This window comes from Planococcus citri, chromosome 1, assembly GCF_950023065.1.
Source record: "Planococcus citri chromosome 1, ihPlaCitr1.1, whole genome shotgun sequence".
Lineage (NCBI taxonomy): Eukaryota > Metazoa > Arthropoda > Insecta > Hemiptera > Pseudococcidae > Planococcus > Planococcus citri.
Window position 1 is genome coordinate 3,967,393 of NC_088677.1, and position 25,197 is coordinate 3,992,589.

The 25,197-nt window shown below is 35.7% G+C and overlaps 2 protein-coding genes across 4 annotated transcripts in view; one reads left to right on the forward strand and one right to left on the reverse strand.

The window, feature by feature from the left end:
- LOC135845430 (uncharacterized) overlaps positions 1 to 25,197 on the reverse strand; it is a 517,543-nt gene that overhangs the window by 64,325 nt on the left and 428,021 nt on the right. The window lies entirely within an intron of this gene.
- LOC135845298 (uncharacterized) lies at positions 3,466 to 5,603 on the forward strand. The gene is made up of 3 exons (XM_065363781.1): positions 3,466 to 4,654; positions 4,808 to 5,110; positions 5,457 to 5,603. Exons 1-3 carry the CDS (start codon positions 3,799 to 3,801, stop codon positions 5,474 to 5,476), a joined length of 1,179 nt encoding a protein of 392 aa, XP_065219853.1. The 5' UTR covers positions 3,466 to 3,798; the 3' UTR covers positions 5,477 to 5,603.

The following is a 25,197-nucleotide window of genomic DNA, read 5'->3' on the forward strand; positions in this document are numbered from 1 at the left end:
GGTGGCAGACCATGGTGTAGGCTCGCTGTTTTTTCATCTACGCGAGTCTCACGTTGGTGTCACTCTCTTTTCCCTTTCCTTTTTCCAATTTTCCTCGTAATGTCTTTGTTTCTGTTGTTTTTTCTCTTTACTTTATCTTATCTATTACGCAGTTTTGTCAAATGTTTATCCCGTTTTCGTTTTCATAATATTGTTTTATATTTTTTCTGTATTCATAATTTGTGTAATTCAAATGTGATTTAATGATTAATTAATTTTTTATTGTTATTGTTATTTCACAATTTTGTTATTTTCATCTATGGCCAATTCAATTTTCTCTAAGCTTGCTTTGAGAAATTTGAATCAGCCAGGGGGCATATGCAACGGCCAAAATTGGGATTCCAAACTTATCCGATAAATTTTCCAATTTTTCGAGGCATTTGTGAGCTTTTTCAATAATATTTGGCCGCGCTCAGTTTTCTGATTTTTGTTTATGCACTCGCTAAAATTTTGTCATTTTTCCTCATTCTTTTTCAATTCGTTGGTTTGTCAATGTACTTTTTCTTATAATTTTTTTATGTACGCGAATTCGCGAAATTCATATAATATCTATTTGTTTCATGTACTTTTCATGTTTTCTTTATAAATGATTTTGTTTAATGACGATTTTTACTTTTCATATCGTCTTTTTATGTACGCGAATTCGCGAAATTTATATAATGTCAATTTGTTTCATGTACTTTTCATGTTTTCTTTATAAATGATTTTGTTTAATGACGATTTTTACTTTTCATATCGTCATGTTGGTTACATGAAGACGAGAAAAATCGTTCGTAAATGAATGAATCACCACTGATGACTCAGGTAACAAATTATTTACATGGTAAAATAACAATTTCGTATGATATAAGCCAATTTTCAGCTTTTTAAGGAACTTGGATCAAATTTTGATTTTTTTCGTGGTCTTTGAAATTTTAAAAATTTGTTAAAAATTGAGAAATGGATTTTAGGACTATAAATGGTGTTGTATTTTGGGGGTTTCTTTTGATTCCCCGTAGAATTTCTAGTGTACCAATTTTCTCTCAAAATATCTTGTTAAAATGGTTCGTGGGAGGAGAGGGGGTAATACTTATATGAATTGATGATTTATCAGAGTCCATAGCCCAGCTTGTTTCATCCTTTCTTCTACGTATTTACTTTTGGCATCATCAAGAAATAAAAAAAAACTCTATTCCCTTCCCGTCCATCTTTCGAGTATAATTACTGACTTTGTAAAATGGTCTCGGGACACTAATGATTAGATTTGCCATCCCATTAAAATTTTAACCAAAAACTCGAGACTGTATTTGAAAAAGGCGAAAAAAAAGATCAATTAAAGACGGTAAAAAAAATCTAGCAGCAATAAAATGGTGAAAAAAAAATGTCGAGCAAGGATAAAATATCTTCAGCCTGTTGAAAAAATTTGTAACGCAGTAAAAATAAAATGGAAGAAAGAACACGAAGAGAGTTCATTTGGGAAGAAAATTTCAATACATTTGCATGCAAAAGAGCAAAGAGAGTATCTTTAAGTATTCGTTAGGAGAACATTAAGAACAATTGCGCTTATTACGTTATCTTATATAAGGCCTTCTTAAGATATACCAGTTAATGTATTTTGAGGCGAACCTACGTAGTACTACAAGAGGCACAGACTAGAGAATAATTTAGGTTGTTTGGCGTTGTTTTGTTACCGTATAACTGCGTTGATGTTGGTCGCGTCCTCAGCACAGTATAAAGTAGGTTATTTTTAGTCGAGGAAAGAAAAGAAGAAAAAATGAAAATGAAATAATGCAAATTTTCGCTTCGTCGCTTAAGCGTGTAGTTATTTACACCGAGCATATTTTTTTTAGTGTTGAGAAAACTCAATATCTTGACTCAAAAGTCGACGAGTAAAGTAGGTAAAAAATATGCAAAGTTTTAATCGCTCTTATCGAGTATAAATTTGAAATGACGTTGCAGCTCTTCCTCAAACCTACACAAAGTGAATTTGTAACACTCGTAATTTATCATAGTTAACGAATAAATTAAATTATAAAATTTCATTCATTGCGGCAAGTTAAATCGTAACAAGTTCCTCGGTAACGATTATTTTCCGTTTATAAATATGCATCGTATAAATTGGACGCCTCCCTGTTCCTATTATTTTATAACTGGATGCTTAAGAGAGAGAGAGAAAGAAAAAAAAGGCAGAACTAACCCTTTTATGCAAACGCAAATAAAAAAAACGCGTTAATACACTTTTACATTTTCAAACCAGCAACAAAGGTGCTCAGAAAATAGGGATTTACGCTCTATAAACTATCCGGCCTATTCCGCAGCTAAATCCGAAGTACTAACTTTTGATAATATGAGAAATGCTCAAATGCACGTTTGTGTGCGGTGCCCTCTACAACGACGTATATAGGACTATGATTGGACGAAAAACCATCTTGACCGAATATAACTACGCCGAGACTTTTTTTTTCCACGTTTTAAATAAAATGAACAGCTCGTCGTCGTTAATCTGGCTAAATTCCCAACTCCGAAGTGTTACAAGATGGTATTTTTTTTGCTTCGAAATACGCGAATGTTTCAGTTTGTTCTCGCGTTCGACCTTATTGCGAAGAAATTTATTTCTTTTAAATCGATTTAGCCCCGGAGCTTAGAGCGAGAGCGAGTTTTTTCGTGTTTTTTTCCCTTCTTCTACTTACTTGTTAGCTTGTGATAATTTTTTTTAATGAGAAAACTTTCTCTTCGTGGTACTGCAGTGATTTAGTAAAATTCGCGGTAATTTGGAAAAAATATTAAATTCGTTGCATTTTCAACTTTTTTTTCGTCGTGGTTTTGCTTTGATCGAGTTTTTGTTGCCTTTTTTTGGGGCGAAATATTTGCACATGGGGCATGAAAAAAAATTTTATCATCTTTTTTTGTCGTCTTGATTGATTATTCCTTAAACTTGAATTTGAAGGCTCGAAGAAAAGGTCCGGAATCAATTATATTTTGATAAAGAAGCATTCTCGTCTTCATTGTTGGAGGAAATTTACCAAGCCTTCGCAAAAATTATGTTGAACGGTGATACAGGAAGAGAGGAGGGGAGAATTCATAGAAACGGCTACATTTTGAATTTTCACTTTGAGCATCATCGATTCGGAAGGTCAAACCGACCAAAATTTCAACTTTTTTTCATTTGTACACAAAAAATTATTTTTTTTATTCGAAAAAAAAAAAAAAAAAAAATAGGTAATAATATTAATGCAGAAAAGTTTTTGTGGAGGGAGAAATCTACGGAAAAACCCAAAAACCATCATAGAACAAAAAATTAAATTTTTTGTTTTGAAGTTTTTGATTTTTCACCAAGAGTTCAAAAATGGAAATTTTTGAATCTTGATTTCTTTGAAGATAAGAAAATATAGACTAATTCAAATCCTCTTTGGCCATCTGGATATCGTGTTAGCGGATATCTCTCTCTCTCTCTTACACCCGACCTTGCTCCATGATACCTTGGGAACTACCCCTAGAACGGAACTCCCTGGAACTACCCCTGGAATGCTACAGCTGCCACCTTGCTTCCTAGCCTCGTGCCTGCGATTACAACGTATGTGTACTATGTGCTTTAAAGGTGTAACAGTGTAATTGCTTAAGTCCCCGTGACATTAATGCATTAATGACTTACTTAATGTGGTTTTTTTTTCTCTGTTTTTATATTTTTTTAAAAGAAAAATCGTACATTCGATAACGTACAGTCGTTAATTAATAAAAAGTGAAAAATTGTAAAATTCTCGTTGAATAAAAACCGTTAAAATGCCGAACACGCGGTCCGGAGGTGCAGGTGCAGCAAATAATGAAAAAAATGATCAGCCAGTTCAACCACCGCCAAATGCAACGCCTATAATGTCAGAAGAACAAATTCGTCAGATGGTTACAGGTCAATTTTCTACTCTCGTGTCATTAATTCAATCGGGTAAATTAGTACTACCAAATGTTACTAATACTAATACTGAAGAGAGCAGGCTGGCGGAGCTGGACAAGGCCTACCGCACGCCTCCGTTTATTATTCCATCATTCCATGAATCGGAGAAATTACAGGGTTACAAGAATTTTAAATCCTGGAAAATTAAATTAGAATTGAGCCTGGAAGCATTAATGCTTCTTCCGTTTATTAAAACTGATGGTGGACAGGCTGTGAATATCTCACAAGGTAGGCGCGACGTGTTAAACGCTCAAACTTTGCAAGTATTGCAAGCTTCACTCTCTCGTTCCAACACATACCTCATCCAGAATTTGAAATCTGCATGCGATGCCTTCAACTTACTGAGTAAAACTTACTCTACCACTCGTATGAGGGATTATGTACAGCTGAACAATCGCCTTGCCAGAGTCTATTTTAAACCTGGATATGACCCAGTACGTTTTGCTACGGACTTCGAGAACTGCATTGAAGATTTCACTCAAATGGGCACTACTTTTAATCAGGAGTTTATTACCTCGATGTTTCTCAACAAGATTAGTGGTATATACGATCCGAAAACAATTTACTTTTCTTTTTATAATAACATCGCCTCGCTCACGGACATGCCAGAGTTCCAAACTGTTAAGGATGGTTTCTTGCAATTAGAACACAAATCAATACCTCGCCAACCTCTTGCTAAACCTTCAGGTAATGAGTCGGATGTTATTAATATATACGAAAATGTAAATAATACAAATGATAAATTACTAAACGCTAATGTAAATGATTTTTCTTCGGTTCTTGATAATTCGATTAATGATAATTCGATTAATGATATATTTGTTAATGTAATTTGTACAGACGATAAAGATAAAAGAAAAAGATCCTCGAACGATTCGTCCGGTGCTCCCTCTACTAAGAGGCACACTGACGACAAGAGAAATACTGGTTCAGTGCAACCTCCGCCTAAGAGAAAATACACAGATGAACAAATACTAAAACTGAAATCCATGAGCCCAGATGAGAAAAGAGCTGTACAATGCTCGAAATGCAGCGAATACTTCCACACAGCTGAGACATGTGTCAATCCTGGACGTCTGTGTTTCAACTGCCACGGCTACGGGCATGAAGCAAAAGATTGTCCCAAACCCCCTCGTAAAAATGGTAATTTTCATTCTATAAATACTGATAATTTGCCCATTGATGTTTTCTTGACTGATTCTTGCTCAAGTCACCATATTGTCTCGAATGTAAACTCCTTAATTAATTATAAAGCATACCCTTCGCCTAAATCAGTGACCACCTCCGTGTCTCACGAGGATTGCGCTTCACTTGGTGCAGGGGTTCTTAAATTATTACTTACTTTTGGTGATAAACAAATGTTTATTGAACTTGAAAATGTACAATACGTACCAAGTTCAACTGATAATGTGATAAGTGTTAAAAAGTTCAACGAAAGCTTGAAAACTTACTTTGTCCTAAACTCTAATAGTGGTTATATTTTTTCCAGACAAGAGAAACGAAAAGTGACCTTGCTAAAAGTCCGAGCAGACGTTTTCAAACTGGAAGCGCATATTTTATCAGATGATTTAGATGATACTTGTAATAATTCTAAAAATGTTGTTACAAAAAATGACAATAAAATTAATCGAAATAAATTAAGAGCACGTAGACGATTATTAACTCCAGAGCAAATTGAGAAATTGAAACTTCAAGGTATTATTTGGCACAAAAGAATGGGCCATATCTCAAGTGATTATATGCATAAATTAAAAGGTGTAACTGATGGTGTAGACGATCTTATTGCTACTACCACTATAAATGACTGTCAGGTTTGTGCAAAGTCCAAACTGACGAGAAAAGTATTTTCAAAAGATAGGGAAAGAGCAAAAAGAGTAGGCGAAATTCTGCATGCTGATATTATTGGTGAAATCTCACCACCTACATTTGTCAAAAAGAATAGGTATATTTTATCTGTAATTGATGACTACTCACGTTTTTTACAAATCTTCATTATGAAATCTAAAAGTGAAACTCCTAATTTTTTACATGAAGCTTATCGTGAACTCCGAGCATTATATCCGAATCCTGGACAATTCAATTTATTACATTGTGATAATGGTAAGGAATTTGACTGCAAAGCCACTCGCGAAGTGCTTGATAAATTTGATGTTAGGCTAGACTTCTCAGAACCATACTGTCACGAACATAATGGTCTAGTTGAAAGGTCACACCGAACTTTATGTGAACGTGCTAGAGCTTTACTTTGCGAGGCTGGCATGCCGGCAAATTTCTGGGGCCTAGCTGTAGATGCTGCTTGCTGGCTCTATAATAGGACTCCTCATGCTGGACTTAATTTCATCACTCCTTTTGAAAAAGTATATAATAAACGACCTGACTTGAAAGAACTCAAAATTTTTGGCTCCAGAGTTGAAAATTTAGATGAAACTTTGGCAAAGGGTAAAAAGTTTGATGAAAAATCAAACTCTACTTACCTAGTTGGTTACACAAACACAGGTTATATAATTTTTGATCCTCAAACTCATAAAACTGAAAATGTCTGTAGTATAGCTGTTCAGGAAAATTTTCTTTTCAAAGATGATTTTCCAGTAAATGATCAAATCTCAAGTAAAGTATTGCAACTTTTTAATAACTTAGATGATGCCGGGAATGGAGGGGGAAGTTCTACACCTTCGCCTCTCAACATTCCATCAAATGTAGACGTAAATGTAGATGTAAACGTAAACGTAGATGATACCCAAGCGACTGATGCGATCTCTAATACTTCACTTGAAACTGATAGTGATACAGAAGAAGCACAAGAGGTCACCACCATTGATTACAACTGGGACAAAGATGACGATAAAATTTGTGTCAACTCATTAAAAATTTTATATGATCACTTTGGCCAGTATGATAAGAGAATGTTTACAGCTCATCAGATCCAAAATCTGACTTATAATCAAGCAGTTAATGGATCTGATGCTAAAAATTGGAACCCAGCTATTCAAAAAGAACTAGATGCTATGAGTAAATATGAGGTCTGGGATATTGTACCAAGACCCAATAATATACAAATTCTACCTTTAAAATGGGTATTCACTGTAAAGAAAAACGGAGTGTATAAAGCTAGACTCGTAGTAGTTGGTTGTAGAGATAAAGAAAAGTATCTGAAACAAGATACCGCCTCCCCTACACCTTCCACTGCAACAATTCGATGGTTTTTCTCTATAGTATCACTGTTTGGTTGGAAAGTAGTTCAACTTGATCTAGTAAATGCGTTTTTAAATGGAAAAATTGACAGATTAAAATATGTGTCTATTCCTTTGGGACTAAATGTTGATCGTAAAAAAATGTCTTGTAAACTTAATAAAGCCCTTTATGGGCTCGCTATTGCGCCTAAATGTTTTAATCGAACACTTCATGAATTTTTAATTTCTTGTGGTTTTATTTGTAACCCTCGTGAACCCTGTATTTATACAAAAATGATCGGAAAACATTTTATTATGTTAATTATTTACATTGATGATTTTCTCGTAACTGGAAATAATTCTCAAGCAATTGATGAATTTATTGATATTTTATCAAAACGTTTTGAAACGAAAAATTTAGGTTTTCCAAAAATGTTCGTAGGTATTGAAGTAGAAAAACGCGAAAATTTTCTCTTTTTGCATCAAACTTCTTATACTAACTCGATAATTGAAAAATTCTATCAGTCTAGTTTGCATGAATTAAAATGGTCTTGTATTCCTATGCCGCCAATTTCTGCTCATAATGACGTAAAAGTGATAGAATTAAATGGTAAAACGTTTCCCTACAGACAACTTTTAGGAGCTCTTATGTACCTTACAAATTATACTCGCCTAGATGTAAATTTTGCAGTGAACTATTTAGCTCGCTTTCAAACGAATCCAACGCCATTACACTGGACTTTGGCACAGAGAATTCTTCATTACCTAAAAGAAACACCAGGTATGGGAATATCTTGTCCGAAGCAAGTAAATGAAACTTTTTCATCATTAAATCCAGCAGGTTTAATTGATGCATTTGTAGATGCTGACCACGCTGGTGATATTTCTACTCGAAAATCTACCACTGGTTTTATTGTTCGTTTATGTGGTACACCCATCGCGTGGAGCTCAAGACTCCAAAAATGTATTGCCCAGCATACCTGCGAAGCGGAGTTTATTGCTTTAAACGAAGCAACACTCGATATCCTATTTATAGGTCACTTAACAAAAGAAACCCTCGATCTAAATGTATTCCCTGTCACTGTTTACGAAGATAATTTTGCTGCTTTACAACAGGCATACAACAGTGTTGGTAAAGGTAGACTCAAACATGTTGAAATTCGCTACTTAAAAATACGTGAATATATCAACCAAAACTTAATGAAAGTTGAGCAAGTCAGCTCAGTGAACCAACTAGCTGATATCTTGACAAAAGCTCTACTACAAGAACCTTTCCGTTCTTGTAGAGATAAACTGCTGCGGTTCTAGTAATTCGTGAACCAAAACGCATTCAAAAGATATATGTAAGACCGGTCTCCCATGTATTATATGTATTCCATTCGCGAACGTATTTGTGTACTTACGTTTATGATAAGAGTTTTATATTCCCTGAGATTACTTACTTACGTGAATAAAATAAATGTTGTACAAAAGTTCAAAGTTTACTTGCAATTAAGTATAGAAGAGATTTTTTTTTTGTCTCTGTGATACTTGATTTACTGCTACGAAGAAGAGACTAGTCTCTGAGTCGTTTGTCTTTCAGAGGTAACTTTGTAAACAGAGTAGCAAGAAGAGATTTTTATCTCTGTGTTGCGTGGTCTCTAAAAAGTGAAAGTTCTGTTCTTGTTATCATTTTGCCCGGTCGGTTGGGAGGGGGTGTTAGCGGATATCTCTCTCTCTCTCTTACACCCGACCTTGCTCCATGATACCTTGGGAACTACCCCTAGAACGGAACTCCCTGGAACTACCCCTGGAATGCTACAGCTGCCACCTTGCTTCCTAGCCTCGTGCCTGCGATTACAACGTATGTGTACTATGTGCTTTAAAGGTGTAACAGTGTAATTGCTTAAGTCCCCGTGACATATCGGATTCATGCACTCTCGTTCTGTTGGAAAAATAGTGATGGAAAAAATGACTGCAATTTCCAAGCTCAGCGCGAAATTTTATACCATTTTGACAGGTCATGTTCAAGTTTTCAAATCCATGTTCAAAAATAGTCTTTAAAGGGGAAGGGAGGGGGTGGAAATTAAATGAAAACTTTTGAAGCAAAAATATTCCCAAGCAACGAATATGAGATTCATTCTGATTGCGTACACATAAATCCTCAGTATCGACGTGTAATGTGCAAAGTTTGTTCAATATCATCGTTATATTCAGTTTGGGGGGCAAAACTCCACCGCGGGGGGGGGGGGTCAGAATTTAAAATGATTGCGATTTTTGTGTTCGGCGCGAAATTGTATACCATTTTGATGGGTCGCATCGATACTATCGAATTCATAATGCATTATTTAATTCGGGGGTGGGGGAGTGGTAACAAGCCTATTAGTGCTCATAAAATCGCGTTGTGCAAGTATTTTTTCGCCGTTTTTGCGCAGTTGGGCTTCAAATAGCCCCGTCTAACAAATGTCCAAGAAATTGTTTGGTCCTCAGCCATATTGTAGACATGAGAGCCATTTTACCATCAAAAATGGCCAAAAATGCATAAAAATCGCATTCAAAGTGCCATAGAATGCAGTTGTGCAGGGTTTCACGGAAAAAAATTACATATTTGGTATCGGGAGAAGTCCCCCAACACAACCCCATCGAGTTTTTTTGGTCCCGACCATGTCCCCAAAATCACCTTTTTGAGGGTCCACCCCCTCGTTGTGCGGGGAAAAAATTTCAAAACTGCACTTTTCCAAATGGGGCAGGTAGTACCTTCATTTTGGCAGCGCATTTTTTTGGTCCCCAAAAAAAAAATACAAAATCAACTTCTAGAGCACTTTTTCGTGTACTTATGGATTATAGTCTAGGGTTCCCTCCCCAATATTTACATATTTATAATACGTGGGGTTAAAGTTGGATTAATTGAAGCTTGAGCTAAGAAATGATTGAACTTTTGACGGAATGATATATTTGTGGTAAAGTTGGAAATATTTATTGAATTCTCAAAGTCATGAAAGTCAAATAAAAGTCCAAGACAAATTCACATTTAGGACATTTATTCTTATGCTTAAGGGATAAAACAAACACAAATAAAAAGGATCGCAACCCTGGAGAATTTGGGAATTCTTAATCTAGGAGCAACAAAAAGGAAAATAAATATTAAAAAAAAAAAAAAAAAAGAAAGAAAGGAAGACACCCTGAGCGATGCGTCTGTACTTAAAACTAAAATGCACGTCCTGAGCAATACATCATTTTCAAAAAAAAAAAAAAAAGAAAGACAATGTGAGCCAAGGTCTTGAAACTTAAATCTAAAGTTGGACAATGTGAACCAAGGCAACTTGTTATTAAAACCTATCTCTGTGCATTTCAAAGAGTGATCTGAGACAGCTAAAGATTCACTAATTGACGCATAGGGACTTAACTTGAGAAACGATATCATCGCAGATGGTGACAAAGTCCAAGGCTGCAGACGCCAAAATTCATCAAAGTCCAATAAATCACGAACTGTAGGAAGCTAAAGGTGGAAACAGTAGGAACTATGAGTTGGAAATATTGAGCTAAAGATGGATTTACTGGTCTCTTCTGGCGAAGGGCTCCAGCCCATTTGCGGAGATGGAAGTATTAAAGTTGGATCTATACTTGGCGGCGTCGATGTCTGCAGTCCTGCCTAAATTGTCTTGGATCAGAGCTTTTATAACTGCACTTTTTACGAAAATCAGGTGGGAAACATGTGTAGTCAGTGGCGCACGTGCTCAACGTACCTAGCGGCGCTATCTTTTATGGCTGGCGCTAGAATTACATTATGTTCGATTATACTCGGCGATATTCGTGTTGAACTGGTTTTCTATTGGTTATTATTGCGAGAGTGGTGGATAGCTTGGTGCCACCACCTAAAAAACGATGATGTATTCGAGTATAATCGGATGTATTCGATAAATTCTTGATTATAATTGGACGTAAGCGCCACTACCACCGAATAGGAAGTTCGAATTGCCGCGGCTTGGTCACTGACGTCATAAATGGTCACTAAAATGATCGAATATCTGTCGCTTAGGGGGTAGGAAAATATTCAACTGCTATGGTGAACGAGAATTTTTCTCCCAGTTAGGAGACAGGGAAATTTTCTCCCATTAGGGTGACTGAACTTTTCGTATGTAAATTTCTCCCAGTGTAGGTGACGGATAAAAATATTTTTCTCCCACGTAAGTGGAAGAAAGCTGTGTATTTTTCTCCCACTACATTTTGATTTAAATTGACGCAAACAAATTTTGAAAATATTTTTGTCAATTGATCAAATTGCCAAAATATCGCATTTTTTGCCAAACATTTCTAATAATTGTTGCTTTTTGACAAAAAAAAACTGTTTTCTTCAGAAATTGTCAAAGTTCCTCTTTTCGCCACAAATGTCTGAATATTGTCGTTTTTTTAAACCAGAAATTGCCAAAAGTACTACCTTTTGCTAAAGTTACATAAGTTGTGACGGTAGGGGATGCGCCCACACCTTCCGTCTAAAGGGAAGATGTGTTCCCTCGGAGTGGCAGCACTGAAGAAGTAGTGCGCTCTGTTGGCTTAGTTCAACTTACGCCTCTCCGAGATCAGAGAAGCACAAAAGCTTTGAGTATATTTTCACTAGTGCTAGCGTTATGTAGCATTTTAGACCTTCCATCTGGAATCGTTATTCCAGATGCCTTTTTATAATGTTAACGTGTTTAATTTGTTCAATGTTTATATATCAGAGATAAATTAAATAGTTTTCATTTGCACTCTTTGAGTTATTCGCGGAAATTTCAACTTTCAAAAATTTGCTGGAGGCTCCAGAACTGCTCAAAACAGCTTGAAACCACCTCCAATGGACTCAGAATATAAAAATTATTGGGATTTGAAGTGAATTCCAGCTTTATTTCAACTTCATTTGGTAGAATTTTGTGGAAATTTCAACTTTCAAAAATCTGCTGGAGGCTCCAGAACTGCTCGAAACAGCTTGAAACCACCTCCAATCGACTCAGAATATTAAAATTATTTGGATTTGAAGTGAATTTTAGCTTTTCAACTTCATTTGGTAGAATTTTGTGGAAATCAACCTTCAAAAATTTGCTGGAGGCTCCAGAAGTGCTCAAACCGGTTTAATACAGTTTCGAATAGATTTTGTGGGTCGAAAATAGGATATACATATCTCGAACTTCAGCTTTTTGGATCCGTTTGATAAAATTTTTATTCTTTCTAATTTTTGGGATACCCCTCCCCCCTCCACCTTGTGAGAAACTAAACTCAAAGAAATGTGCTGATTTTTTCGATTCAATCCTCTCATCTGTGCCACGTGGTACTGGGTGAGGGGGTTAAAGGGCAATAATATGAAAGAGTCTCGTTATTTTTCAATCACCCGACGATAACGAATAATCAATCCGATTTAAAACGTCGATAAAGATCATCAAAAAATTAGAAAATTTCTTCAACTTTGAAAAATCTCGAGGAAAAGCTCGAATTGAAAACAAACCCTTCGCATTCAATCTCATTAACCTTGATATCGCGTCAGACTACATAAGGAAAAAGTCAGCAGTTTTGTATAATTTATAAAGTTTTCGCTGACTCGACACGATGGTGAAAATTTCACTTCATCGTATTCGAATAATATTTTTTTCATCGCTCGAGTTATTTTTTTTAAATGTTTTCTCAACATATTTATTTTTACTCGAGAACTTTTTGTTTCCAAGTCGAACGTAGAACAAGGATCAACTCGGCCAATATTTGGCAGTGAAAAAAAAACCAGCAAAATTCCGGATTACGGAAAGTTTTTCAGAATCAACTTTGGCACGATTGTATTTTATTCGCGTATCGTTAAATTAAACTTTTTATATGTATTTATTTTTTAAAGCGAAAATAAAATTCCAGTATTCTTTCGCTGCTATACTCTTGACCAAGTGATTAGTTCGAATGCAAAATTGTGAAGTAGAAAATAATTCCACGAAATACATATTTCTCAAGCTTTGATGAGTATCGGCTTCATTCCGAGTTGCTGCAAAAAACTTGATCGAAAGAGCATGGAAAAGTTTAAAACTTGCTAAAATTTCAATTAGTGCTAAAGTGAATTTTTCGATCTTCGATGAATTTTTGAAAATCTTTATCCTGAATCTCACGAAGAAAATCGAAATTTGATCAAAATGTACTCACTTGCTCGATGCTTAAAACTAAATATAGGTACGACAGAATCGAATATTTTGGAAATTCGCTAACGAACCACACGAAGCTCTCCATGCGTTAAAATCTTACCTACGAAAGATTACACGTAATGTACCTTGCGATAGGCAAGGTAGAACCCATCTATAGGTACAGAATATCTGTAAAATTTATAACCCAGCGCAATAAATCACGTTTTTTGACACGACGATGCTTTGGCATTGCAGCAACGAGCTCTGTGATTCGGCCATGCTGAAATTCGGTGTATAAAATCGACTACATAGGGGTTGAATTAACTTTATATAACGAGTAAATGAGCCTCGAGCTGAGCCAGAATCGTATTCGCAGTCTGGCGACATTCATCGATGTGTCAAGCTCGCGAGTCGAGACCTTAATAGTTGAAGAAATCACAACACCATCGTCATCCAGAGTGCGCCGTGTTCCTATTTTTTTTTTTTTTAATTAACGTAAAAGCTCACTCAAAGAAATTGCTACACAAAAAGAAAACACAAAATAGGTACAGCGTCGTGCCAAATGAAAGGCATCAGCATCAACCATCTCAGCGATGCAAAAGAATACGAAATATTTTCTAAATTATTAGTCCACATTTCCACAAATCTCGGTCGCGTAATCACTAAACTTAAATCCTAAACCGGAACAACTCGTTGTCCTATTTCATTGGAAAATAATCAACGTCAAAAGGATACCGAGCAGCTTTTCATATGCTATGTATTTTTGCTTTTCAGTTTTCATTTTGTACTCGTATCAGTGCGCGAGAGCGTGTAGTTCTTATTTCGTATAGACGTAATACATATTTCACCGGCATCGTTTTTCTTTCTTTTCAACATTCTTTTATGTAGTTGGCAGCGCAATGAAATGCAGTTATGCGTAGGCGTACCTCGTACCTACTCGTACTAAAGTGTATGTGGCTGGAATTTGTCTGTTTTCATTACCAACATGTGGTTTTGTACTCGAATATTCATGCGGTGGAACTTCTCAATTATCTAAGAGTAAAGGTATCTTCATCGTTGAAAGTCATTCTTAATTAATCGTTGGCTCATTAATACCTATGGAGCCGTTGTAGAGCCTTATTTTTGAGATTAGACGCGAGCTTAATCTATGAAAATTCTATTCAATATTTATGAAGATTTCATTTGACACCGACATCCGCATGCTGCCCAACAACATTGATGCCAACAGATTTTCTTCAAGTTGCAGCAGTTTTGACCAATTTGATTTCAAAGTACATACATTTAGTCCAGCAATCAAGCAATATGAATAATTGCACCTCACCCCCCCCCCGATCCTCTGGAACAACTTTTTTCTTAAAGAAGACACCCTAAAGAACATTATAAAGCAAACTTGTGCTAAAAAAAAAATTAGCCTTACCAACAAAATGGCAGCCATTTTTATTGACAGGTCAGCCAAAATCACAGATTTTGCTTTCTAACATAAGACTCAATCAAAATTTTTTGAATTGAACGTAGATCGAAAAAACATGCAAAAATTCATCACTAGCCAAAATTTCAAGTGCCAAAGAGCTTCTTTTGATTTTTGGTGAGCAATATTGAGTTTACATTCTGGAGAAACGTGACGTTGCGATTTTGAAAGAAGTTACGTTTCAAGGAGAAACATTGAGATTGCAACCGACGAGTTATCTTACCAATCAATTGAGATTTGTTAGATCCAGTTGATACCAAAACCAATGCCTACATCAGCGATGTGAAGGAAACTAAAAGCACTATGTCAACACCGAAGAAAAGTGCACCTTCTACATTGAAGTCAATGCCTGTTACACCAAAATCTTTGACCAAATCAACGCTGAAAAGTTTGCGCAAATCATTGAATAGTTCCTTGTTTGGGAATGACAAGTTTGATGATGCTAACAATAATATCAATGACAGTCAAGACAATTCTGTGCGCAAAACAGACTTGACTAAATGACAATTATTACGCGGCCAAAATCGATCAAAATCTCCAATTCCCAACGATCTTGCTAATTGCATTGAAATTGAGATTTTGTGGCTGGACTAGAAGCTTCACCAAAATCATATGCAGAAGCTGTTTGAAGCCAGGACTATTCCAAATTGAAAGATACTATGGATACTTTGAAGAAATCCATAGTCGCTAAATAATGTGCTGAATGTAGGTTTTAGACCTCAGGGAAAGTGATCAGACATTGATAGGTCTGATGTTTCCTATTGATCATTGAGCAGCAGTACACAATCTGCTGTATGTTGCCAGAGACACACTCATCAATGTAGCCGGTGTGTTATCGAGATCTCTGATGAATTTTGCCACCAAAGACATCAGCTATCTGAAACGCCTAATTCATTACTTGTCCGGTATGATCGATAGACTGCTGATTTGTTCTAGCAATGCTGATTTCGCCGAATGTCTGAGTACGTTTCACTCGACCACTGGCATACCCATCGAAAATGCTGATAAGGCAATATTGTGGATCCAGGTAGCTGATCGAGTTACTTATCCGAGTTGATCGCCTGATCGCCGCTTACAAAGCATCTTTAACATCAACCAAAATCCAGGAAACATGATCAATGTTCTTTATGTTTGGTATGGAGCAGTTTTGCTGTGAATTTATTGTTCAATAATTCTCGAATTAGGGAAAGTGTTAAAAAGAATGTAAAATAGTGTCATTATCTGTATTCATTTATTTCATCGTGAATAGGGGGGAGCCGCCTAAGATGGCATACTTCGCACATTTTGCGATCTGGAGGGCGCTATAATGAATTATCCGAAAAAATGAATACACCATCTGAAACTTTGAACATTTGGCTACAAATTCCCCCCCTAGTTTTAAAATTTTACTCATTTTTAGTACCTGTAATTTGCTTTTTTAAAAAAAGTTCCAAATGTGCCATCTTGGACACAGATATGGATAAGATGGCACACACTGGTTCAGATTGAAATTTAGCGCACCAAAAATCAAAACTTTGATATTGTAAACTTTTAGATGTGTAATAAGGGGTAACTTGAAGCGCTGAGTTCATTTTTGACGTTATTTTTTACCATAGCCCCAAAATGGGCCCTCAATGGGGGTGCTGAGTGGTAAATTTTTGAATTTTTCAAGTGGGGTGTCAAAATTTACATACTTTTGCCTTCCAAATTCGTTTTTAACATTTTTCTTTAGCTTAGCCTCAAAATGAACCCTCAAAGGGAGATGATGCGAAGTACATTTTTGAATTTTTTGAGTGGGGTGTCAAAAATATTCATATTTTTTGATGATTTAGGCTGTATTATGTGAAATCTAAAATGTGTAAAAAGAGCCAAAGGCGGAAGAAGGTGGAAAAAGTGTATGCATAGTCTTAAACCTGATACTTGGGCCCTCTAAATGGCAATGAGTTTTTTTTGGTATCTCTTGGACGGAAATAGTTTGACACTAAAATATCAGTAGAAAAAATTCAAAAAATGTACTTTCTTTTTTTGCAAAATCGAAGCACCCATCAAACGAAAATGAAAAAACACATACACCATGCAAAACTAGAGAAACTCAGCTTTAAAATGATATATTGGGTTATTACTTTTGAATATGATGACTGGAAAAGACATGCATTTTAAAAACACCCTCAAGTAACCACTATTTTTATCATGTGTGTAGTGACATCTTGTCTCATAGATTAGGCAACAACAGTGCTACTTCCAGTCTCAATACTCTGGATATGTAGGTTCTAGACTATACTTAATACTTTGGCACGATTTTGAATTTTATTTGAGCACTAAATTTTTTTGATTTTTGGCGTGCTAAATTTCAATCTGAATCAATGCGTGTCATACCTATAAAAAATTTTCAAAAAAGAAGAAAAAGTCAATTTAAAGCTGTTTTTATAATGAAATTCAAGTACAAAAGCTGAAATGTGTATGAGAATAATTCAAAAATGAAGAAAAATTTGAAGGAAAGTGGTTTTTATTGCAAACGTTTTAATACCTATGAAAATATTTCAAAAATGAAGAAAAAATCAAATAAAAGTGGCTTTTATTATGAAATTCAAGTACATACAAACGCTGAAATACCAATAAAAATATTTCAAAAATGAAGAAAAAACTAATTTGAACATTGGTAGGTGCCATCTTGGGCAAAAAATGCTATGCCATCTTGGGCAAACACATTGATAATTTCAGAGTGATATTAGCAGCATATAAGGTGATGCAATTATTATAACTATTAGCTCATTACTTATCTTTTTTCTTATACTTTTTGTATTGGCAACCACTTTTTTCCAACAAAATATTTTTCGAACTAATATCTCATTCCAAAGTAGCAGCAATGTAAAAATCACAACCCCCAAAATATTGTTTGTCGTTTTTTTCCTACTTTCACCATTAAAAAATTTGTCACATATCGGGATTCAATGTTCACAGTGTTGACAACATTCTAAGTGAAAAACTTTTTTTTTTCAGTTTGTAGTTTTTGAGTAATCGTCACTATGCCATCTTAGGCAGCTCTCCCCTACAGGTAATATGTACTTCGAACTATCAAAATCGTTTACGTTTCCGAGAAGTCAATTAAAAGCTCCGATGACTTTGTATTTTTTCATACTTGCGATTCTGATTTTCGAATATTCCATCTAATGTTCATAGATATCACGCTAACGTTCATATGTATTATGAGTTTTTTCTACCGTTTTTATTTCGTGTAGGTACATATTTTATATTGTGTAAATATGTTTAAATACATTGTTTTATTTCAAAGTGCGCATTGTATTTTACTAGAAATATCCACAAAATGCTACCAAATGAAGCTGAAAAGCTAAAATTCACTTCATATCCCAATTCTAATATTTTTAGTTGATTGGAAGTGGTTTCAAGCCGTTTTGGAGCCTCGTGTAGCAAGATTTTGAAAATTCTAGTTTTCAAAAAAAAAAGTGAAATCCGTCTAATACCTAGTTTAACTTTTTATGGCAATTTTTAAAAATTTGGAGTTTTCGAAGTACGCTAGAGGTTCCAGAATGGCCTCCAACTACCTTCAATAATTAAGCTATAAAAAATTTTCAACTTTCCATTTTCATTTGGTGCAATTTTGTGGAAATTTTCCCTCCCAAAAATTTATTGGAGACTACAAAACTGCTCAAAATAGTTCGAAATCGTTTCCAATTGATTCGAGGAGTAAAAATGGGATTTATACCACATCTCAGCCTTCTGGGTCAATTTGGTAATTTTTTTGACAAAATATTTAAAAAATTTTCAAAAATTGAAAAATGCATTATTGCATGCTTTTGATTTAGCATGCCTGCAATTTTCGAGAAATGCAATAAAAACTCGAATAATTAAGATGACAATTTAATTTTAGGTGCCCGTGAGAAGAGCAAGTTACAAGGAACTACCTGCAAAATGTTCAAAAAGTGCAGTATTGGTATAAAATCGTGAGTTTTTGCTAGAAATAATTTTTGGGTAGGTAATTTGAAAATGTAAAAAATGATATGAAATAAAAACAGATTTTTATGGATGGTCAAGTCCAATTTCAGCCTTTCCAGAGTAATTCGTCATTTCTGAAAAAAATTTCAAAAATACCTGGAAGCTGCAGAATTACCGGAAATACGAGTAGGTAGTTTTTGGCATGATAGAAGGGGTGGTTAAAATAATAACACCAGTTTATTTTGTTTCGAAAAATATTTCATGAAAAATCTGCGACGATTCTTCGTGATTTTTAAAATTAAATTAAATGTGAGGTTCAAAAACGTTTGCTTTGTTTTTACGCACACCCTCATTCCCTTTTGTGGGTTTTTGAATCACATCAAGTATCGATTTGTTATTTAAAGCAAAATTTTAGAGTTTCTCGTTCTATTCATTTCAATTTTAAATCATTCAATAATTATTTTCTTTTTTTTTTGTTCCAGGATGAGACTTCGTGTTGGGATATGCTGCATCGTGCTGGTGAGTTAGTTCAATTTCTTAGATATTTTAAAATGCATGTCAAGTTGAATCTTTGTAATGTATTTTCCACAATATTTTGTCACAACGATGTTGATCTGAAGGAAACGTACAAGAAAACGTTTCGAGATGCCCGCTTTCGATTTAAATGGGAGTGTGATTTTTGAAGAAAAAAAAAACATTTTTTGAAACCCTCACAACCAAAGTTTCAAATGCTTAAATTTATTTTTCCATTTTTTTACAATTTTTTGAAAGTCTAAAGATTAAAATTCTTGATGATTAATACTTTTTGAGAAAAAAAAATCAGTAAAAATGATAGAAAATCTAGTCCTGAAACTCAACTACATAAATTTAGAACCGAATTTTACCATTTCCAATCATCTTGAAGCCTTCAATGTGGTTTTCAATTTTTTCAGACTTTTTAAATTTTTCCAAAAAGGATGGAAATATAAATTCACCCCTTACACGAGATACTTAGTTGCTAAATGAACGTATAGAAAAACAGTGGTTAGTTGCTCGAAAAGGCAACAAGGATATAAGAACCTTGAAAAAGATGAAAGGACGACGAGCGATGTTTCGCAAACATACACTTTTCGATATGGATAATATAACAACAAATGATAGATTTTCCGAAGGTCGTATTCTATACAATGTATAAAACGTCGTTCGTGCGACGACGACGATAAAACATTTTTCATCCTGGCAAGATCATTAAAGGGGTGAAAATGAAACATAAATTTAATAAGCGCTCTTGTAAACGGCGTAAAATTTAGCGACATTTTCTGTCGTTGAAACTGTATAACGAGAAAAATTACACGACGAGGTTGGTGTCGTGATAGATAAATGAGGAGGGGGGGTTATCAAATGATCATCGTCTGGTACACTATCAAATTTCGTTCAATTACACGCGGCATATAAGATGTCGATATCGATCATTTTAATTTCTGAAATTTTCGTAGGAGTTGATAAAATTGATGAGATAAGAACGAAGGTGGTGCCAGATGCGTCGAAGCAATTGTCGAGTACATTATGGAGAGTTATTCGAACGGTTTGAGGTAAGTCTATGCAATACATAGAGAGATAGGGCACCTAATGATAAAGCAAAGTCGAGGCCAGTCTTTATAGTATTTATGTAGGTACTGGTACGCGGTGACGAGGGTCTTGAGAATGAAGTTTACTCGGCCATAAGGTAGGAGGCAGTGGTGCAGGGCGTTGAATAGATTGCTTTGATGCGGGCTCTTATGTTGGTTGAAAATTTAGTCGATTATACGACGTTTGACCGCTCGCCAACGTCCGGTCAAAGGGGTCGGTCGCGGAAGAGGAGCAGCAGAGTGAGGAGAAAAAAAAGCCGCGCAGCACAATAGAGAAAAATGAAAATGAGGGTTCTTTTTCGGCAGGACGATCCGTGAGTGGTGTGGGAGGGGGGGGGGGGGTGGAGGTTGTGATATTTGTAAAATGACGTCGCAAAATAGTCGGTATAAGCAGCGTTCAAATTTAAAGCCTCTGGCTCGAAAGTTGATAGCGTTTTGACCGTACCAGCTAAGCCACTTATTCCGTCTGGTTGACCTAGTGACTTTTGTTTTAAACGTTACACTTCATAAATTTGAAATATATTGCTGGCAAACTAATGACTTTTACTTGAAGCTTATATATCCAGCAACCATGCTACATTAATGTGCTCGACTTAATCCTTTTAAATCATAAATTCCATTTTCTTCGCATCGCGTAAAATAGAATTTGGTAATTTGCCGACGTGAAGGAAATTCGGGAATCCCTTTTCTAATACCTATCAGAATTCCAAACACGTATAATTAAATTGATAAAAGGCTTGTTTCCCGCAAACCTTTAAAATACGTACGCGAGTAAGAGGATAAAGATGATGCTGATGCTGCCGGCGAACGAACACGCCAACACCCTAAGAAAACTTCCCTAGGATTTCAACTTACCCCCCTTCTACTTCCTTCGTCTCAGTCTGTCTCTTACTTCTCCGGTGATTAATGAATTTTTTTTTACACCTTCGTCGTCGACGACGACGACGACGAGCAAAGTATTTTTTTTTCCTTTTTTTTTTGTAGACTGACTTTTTTTTTCTTTTTTCGTTATGTTCCGTTTCCGAGGCGGCGGTGCGGCCACCTTCCCTCGTGAGCGAACATTTGCTAACTTCGTCGTGAGAGGATAAGTAAGCCGTATAAGAGACGATGTCTCCTTGGCAGTTTTACTATGTAATTTCACCCCCGTGTAGTTACCGTGACCCGCTACATTCTGCCTAAATAAGCGACATGCGGTTTTTAAAACATGCTAAAACTTTTCGCCTTGTTTTTGCAACGAAATTTCCCCAAGTATGGCGAGCTTGTTTACCAACTCGGCTCGACTCGACTCGACTTATTCGAATTGTTACCTACGTTACCATTAGTTTAATGTGGATGCGGATAGGTGTTGAATTTTATGCCATCAACGAGGTTCTCAACTCGTGAGCTCTGTGAAGGTAATTTCGAGCATATTTTGGCTCACTTTTTTGGAAATTAATTGCCCAAAAAAGTGAGACTTTTGACAATTTTAGTAAAACGAAGAGCTCTTTATGCCTCACCCCTCCCCCTCGTTCATCAAGCATCTAAAATTACGTATTCAAAATGGCAGACAAAGCTAAATTGGAAGAGCATCCACAAAATACATAACCCAAAATTTCAGCTAGTCGGGAAGCCCGCATTGCACCCCCCCCCCCCGTTGATCCTCCGGGACAACTTTTTTCTTAAAGGGGGAGTCCTAAGGAACATTTCTAGTCCTTGACCTCAAAAAAAAAGTGGCCTTACTTACAAAATGGCGGCCATTTTGATTGCCACGTCAGCCGAAATCGCAGATTTTGCGTTCCAACAGAGTACTTGCAAGAAATTTTTTAAACCGTCCACAGGTATTTCGAAAAAGCAGGCAACAATTTATCACTTCTCAAAATTTCAAATGCTGAAGAGCCTTTTTCGATTTTTGGTGAATTTTTGACAATCAAATTCAGGCCAAAAATGAGGGAAAAATCAAAATTTCACCAAATTGACCAAGAAAGCTGAAATTTGGAATATACTCTATTTTCGACATGCCAAATTGATTGGAAACGGTTTCAACCCGTTTTGAGCAAGTCTGGAGCCTCCAGTAGATTTTTGAAACTCGAAATTCTCATAAAATTCCATCAAATTAGAGTTGTAAAGCTGAAATTTATCCTAAAAACTAATTTCAATAAGCTACGAAGTACAGCAGGTGAATTTCAAGTCGTTTCGGAGCCTTAAGCGACTTTTTGAAAATTCCTGAAGCCTTCAGCAGATTTATGAAACTTTAAATTTTCACAAAATTTCATCAAATGAAGATGGAAAGCTGAAATTTACTCTACACTCCAATTTTAACATCCTCTGAAGACGACTTCGGGTGGGTTCAAGTCATTTCAGAGCCTCCAGCGACTTTTTTGAAAATTACTGGAGTCTCCAGTAGATTTTTGAAATTTGAAATTTCCCCAAAATTTCATCAAAATTGAGATGGAGAGTCGAAATTCATTCTGCAAACTAATTTCAATACTCTATGAAGTTGACTGCAGGAGGATTTCAAGTCGTTTTCGAGCCTCCAGCGACTTTCTGAAAGGCTGTATGGAGTTTTTTTGGAAAATTGAAATCTCCTAAAAGTAGCTCGAAGCTTCAAAACCATTTGAAACCACCATGTAGTCTGCGAAGTAAATTTCAGCTTGCCAACTCCATTTGATAAATTAATGTTGCGGGAATTTCAAGTTTCAAAAATCTACTGGAGGCTCCAGTAATTTTCAAAAAGTCGCTGGAGACTCCAAAACGACTTGAAATTCACCTGCAGTACTTCGTAGCGTATTGAAATTAGTTTTTAAAATAAATTTCAGCTTTACAACTCCAATTTGATGGAATTTTATGGGAATTTCGAGTTTCAAAAATCTGCTGGAGGCGCCAGAACTGCTCAAAACGGGTTGAAACCGTTTCCAACCGATTTGGCATGTCGAAAATAGGATATATCCCAAATTTCAGCTTTCTTGGTCAATTTGGTAAAATTTTGATTTTTTCCCTCATTTTTGGCCTAAATTAGATTTTCAAAAATTCACCAAAAATCGAAAAACGCATTTTAGCATTTGAAATTTTGAGAGGTGATAAATTTTTGCATGATCTTTCGATCTACTTTTATAAAGTTTGAAAAATGTCGTGCAAGTCCTATGTTGAAACGCAAAATCCGCGATTTCGGCTTACCTATCAATCAAAATGGCCGCCATCTTGTAAGTAAGGCCAACTTTTTTTTGGGCGAGTTTGCTTTAAAATGTTCTTCAGGGTGTCCTCTTTGAGAAAAAAGTTGTCCCGGGGGATCGGCGGGGGGCAGGGGTGCAATTACTCCTATTGTCATGTGCCGGGCTATTTCAAAAAGTCGCTGGATGCTCCAAAACGACGAAATCCACCAAAAGTCGACTTCGTTGCGTATTGAAATTAGTTTGCAAAAGAAATTTCCGCTTTCCATCTCTATTTGATGAAATTTTGGGAAAATTTCAAATTTCAAAAATCTTCTGGAGGCTCCAGCAATTTTCAAAAAGTCGCTGGAGGCTCCAAAACGACTTGAAATTTACCTGTAGTTGACTTCGTAGCGTGTTGAAATTAGTTTACAGAGTAAATTTTGACTTTCCAATTATATTTCATAAAATGTTGTGGGAATTTCAAGTTTCAAAAATCTGGTGGAGACTCCAGTAATTTTCAAAAAGTCGCTGGAGGCTCCAAAACGACTTGAAATCTACCTGCAGTTGACTTCGTAGCGTAGTAAAATTGGTTTGCAGAGTAAATTTCGGCTTTCTAACTCAATTTGGTGAAATTTTGTGGGAATTTTGAGTTTCAAAAATCTGCTGGAGGCTCCAGAATTGCTCAAAACATTTTGAAACAGTTTCCAATCGGTTTGGTATGTCCAAAATAGGGTATATCCCAAATTTCAGCTTTCTTGATCAATTTGGTAAAATTTTGATTTTTCCCCTCATTTTTGGCCTCAATTTGATTTTCAAGATCAATAAAGGGCCAAAAATTGAAAAAAATCAATTTTTTGATAGATTGACCTAGAACACTGGAATTTAAGATCTACTCTATTTTTGACTACTCGAATCGATTGGAAACGGTTTCAAGCTATTTTGATAAGTTCTGAAGCTCCCAGCAGATCTTTTAAAATTGAAATTTCCATCAAATTTTGCTCAATGAAGGTGGAAAACTATAGTTCACTTTAGATCCAAATTTCAGCAGACTGAGTGGATTGGAGTTAATTTAAAACGATTTTGTATAGCGTGCAACTTTTCAAAAATTCAAAAAGTCGAGAAAAATGACCAAACACTGATCAAATTTTTTCAGTTTGGAATTGATGTGAAATATTTCAGAAGAAAAAATTTTCAAAACATGAATTCACCTAAAAATAAATGATTCACAAATTTTCCACCTCTAAGCAGAATCTTGTAAGTTATTTTGGATTTTGATGGCAATAGCCTAGATTGACGCAGAATCTTGAATAGTGTCTTTTGGAGATGGCTGCTTTTCCCAAGACAGGTTGGGTACAAGCCAGAGCGAAGAACCAGCAATTTTTTCAAAAAAATATTCCCTTTTGAGGACCTATATTTTCCCTCCAGGAGCATCTCCGGGGCTGAACTTTTTTCTGCGTATTTTTCAACTCAAAATGAAGGTCTGTACTTGATTTGATCGAATTCCCCGAACATTTTTTTTGCGATCCATCGTAAAACAAAAATCAAGATTTCATCCACTCGTAATCCTAATTGAGCTAAAAAAAAAAACTGGAATTTTACCAAGTTCTGGAGCCTCTAGTATATTTTTGAAAAGTGCTAATTTCTGCAAAATTGCTCCCAATATAGTTATAAAGCTGAACTTTGATGTATATCTCATTTTCAACTTCGCAGATTGGCCGAAAACGGTTTTGACTTGTTCTGGAGTCATCTCCAACAATTTGGAAATTCTTCAAAAGTGCCCAAAAAAAATTCAAATAGAAATTTCCGATTTTCTG

Coding starts and splice junctions, on each gene's coding strand:
- LOC135845298 (XM_065363781.1), top strand. CDS start 3,799: ATGCCGAACACGCGGTCCGGAGGTGCAGGTGCAGCAAATAATGAAAAA. Junction 4,655..4,807: donor ACCTCTTGCTAAACCTTCAG/GTAATGAGTCGG, acceptor TAATTTGTACAG/ACGATAAAGATAAAAGAAAA. Junction 5,111..5,456: donor CAAACCCCCTCGTAAAAATG/GTAATTTTCATT, acceptor TATTTTTTCCAG/ACAAGAGAAACGAAAAGTGA.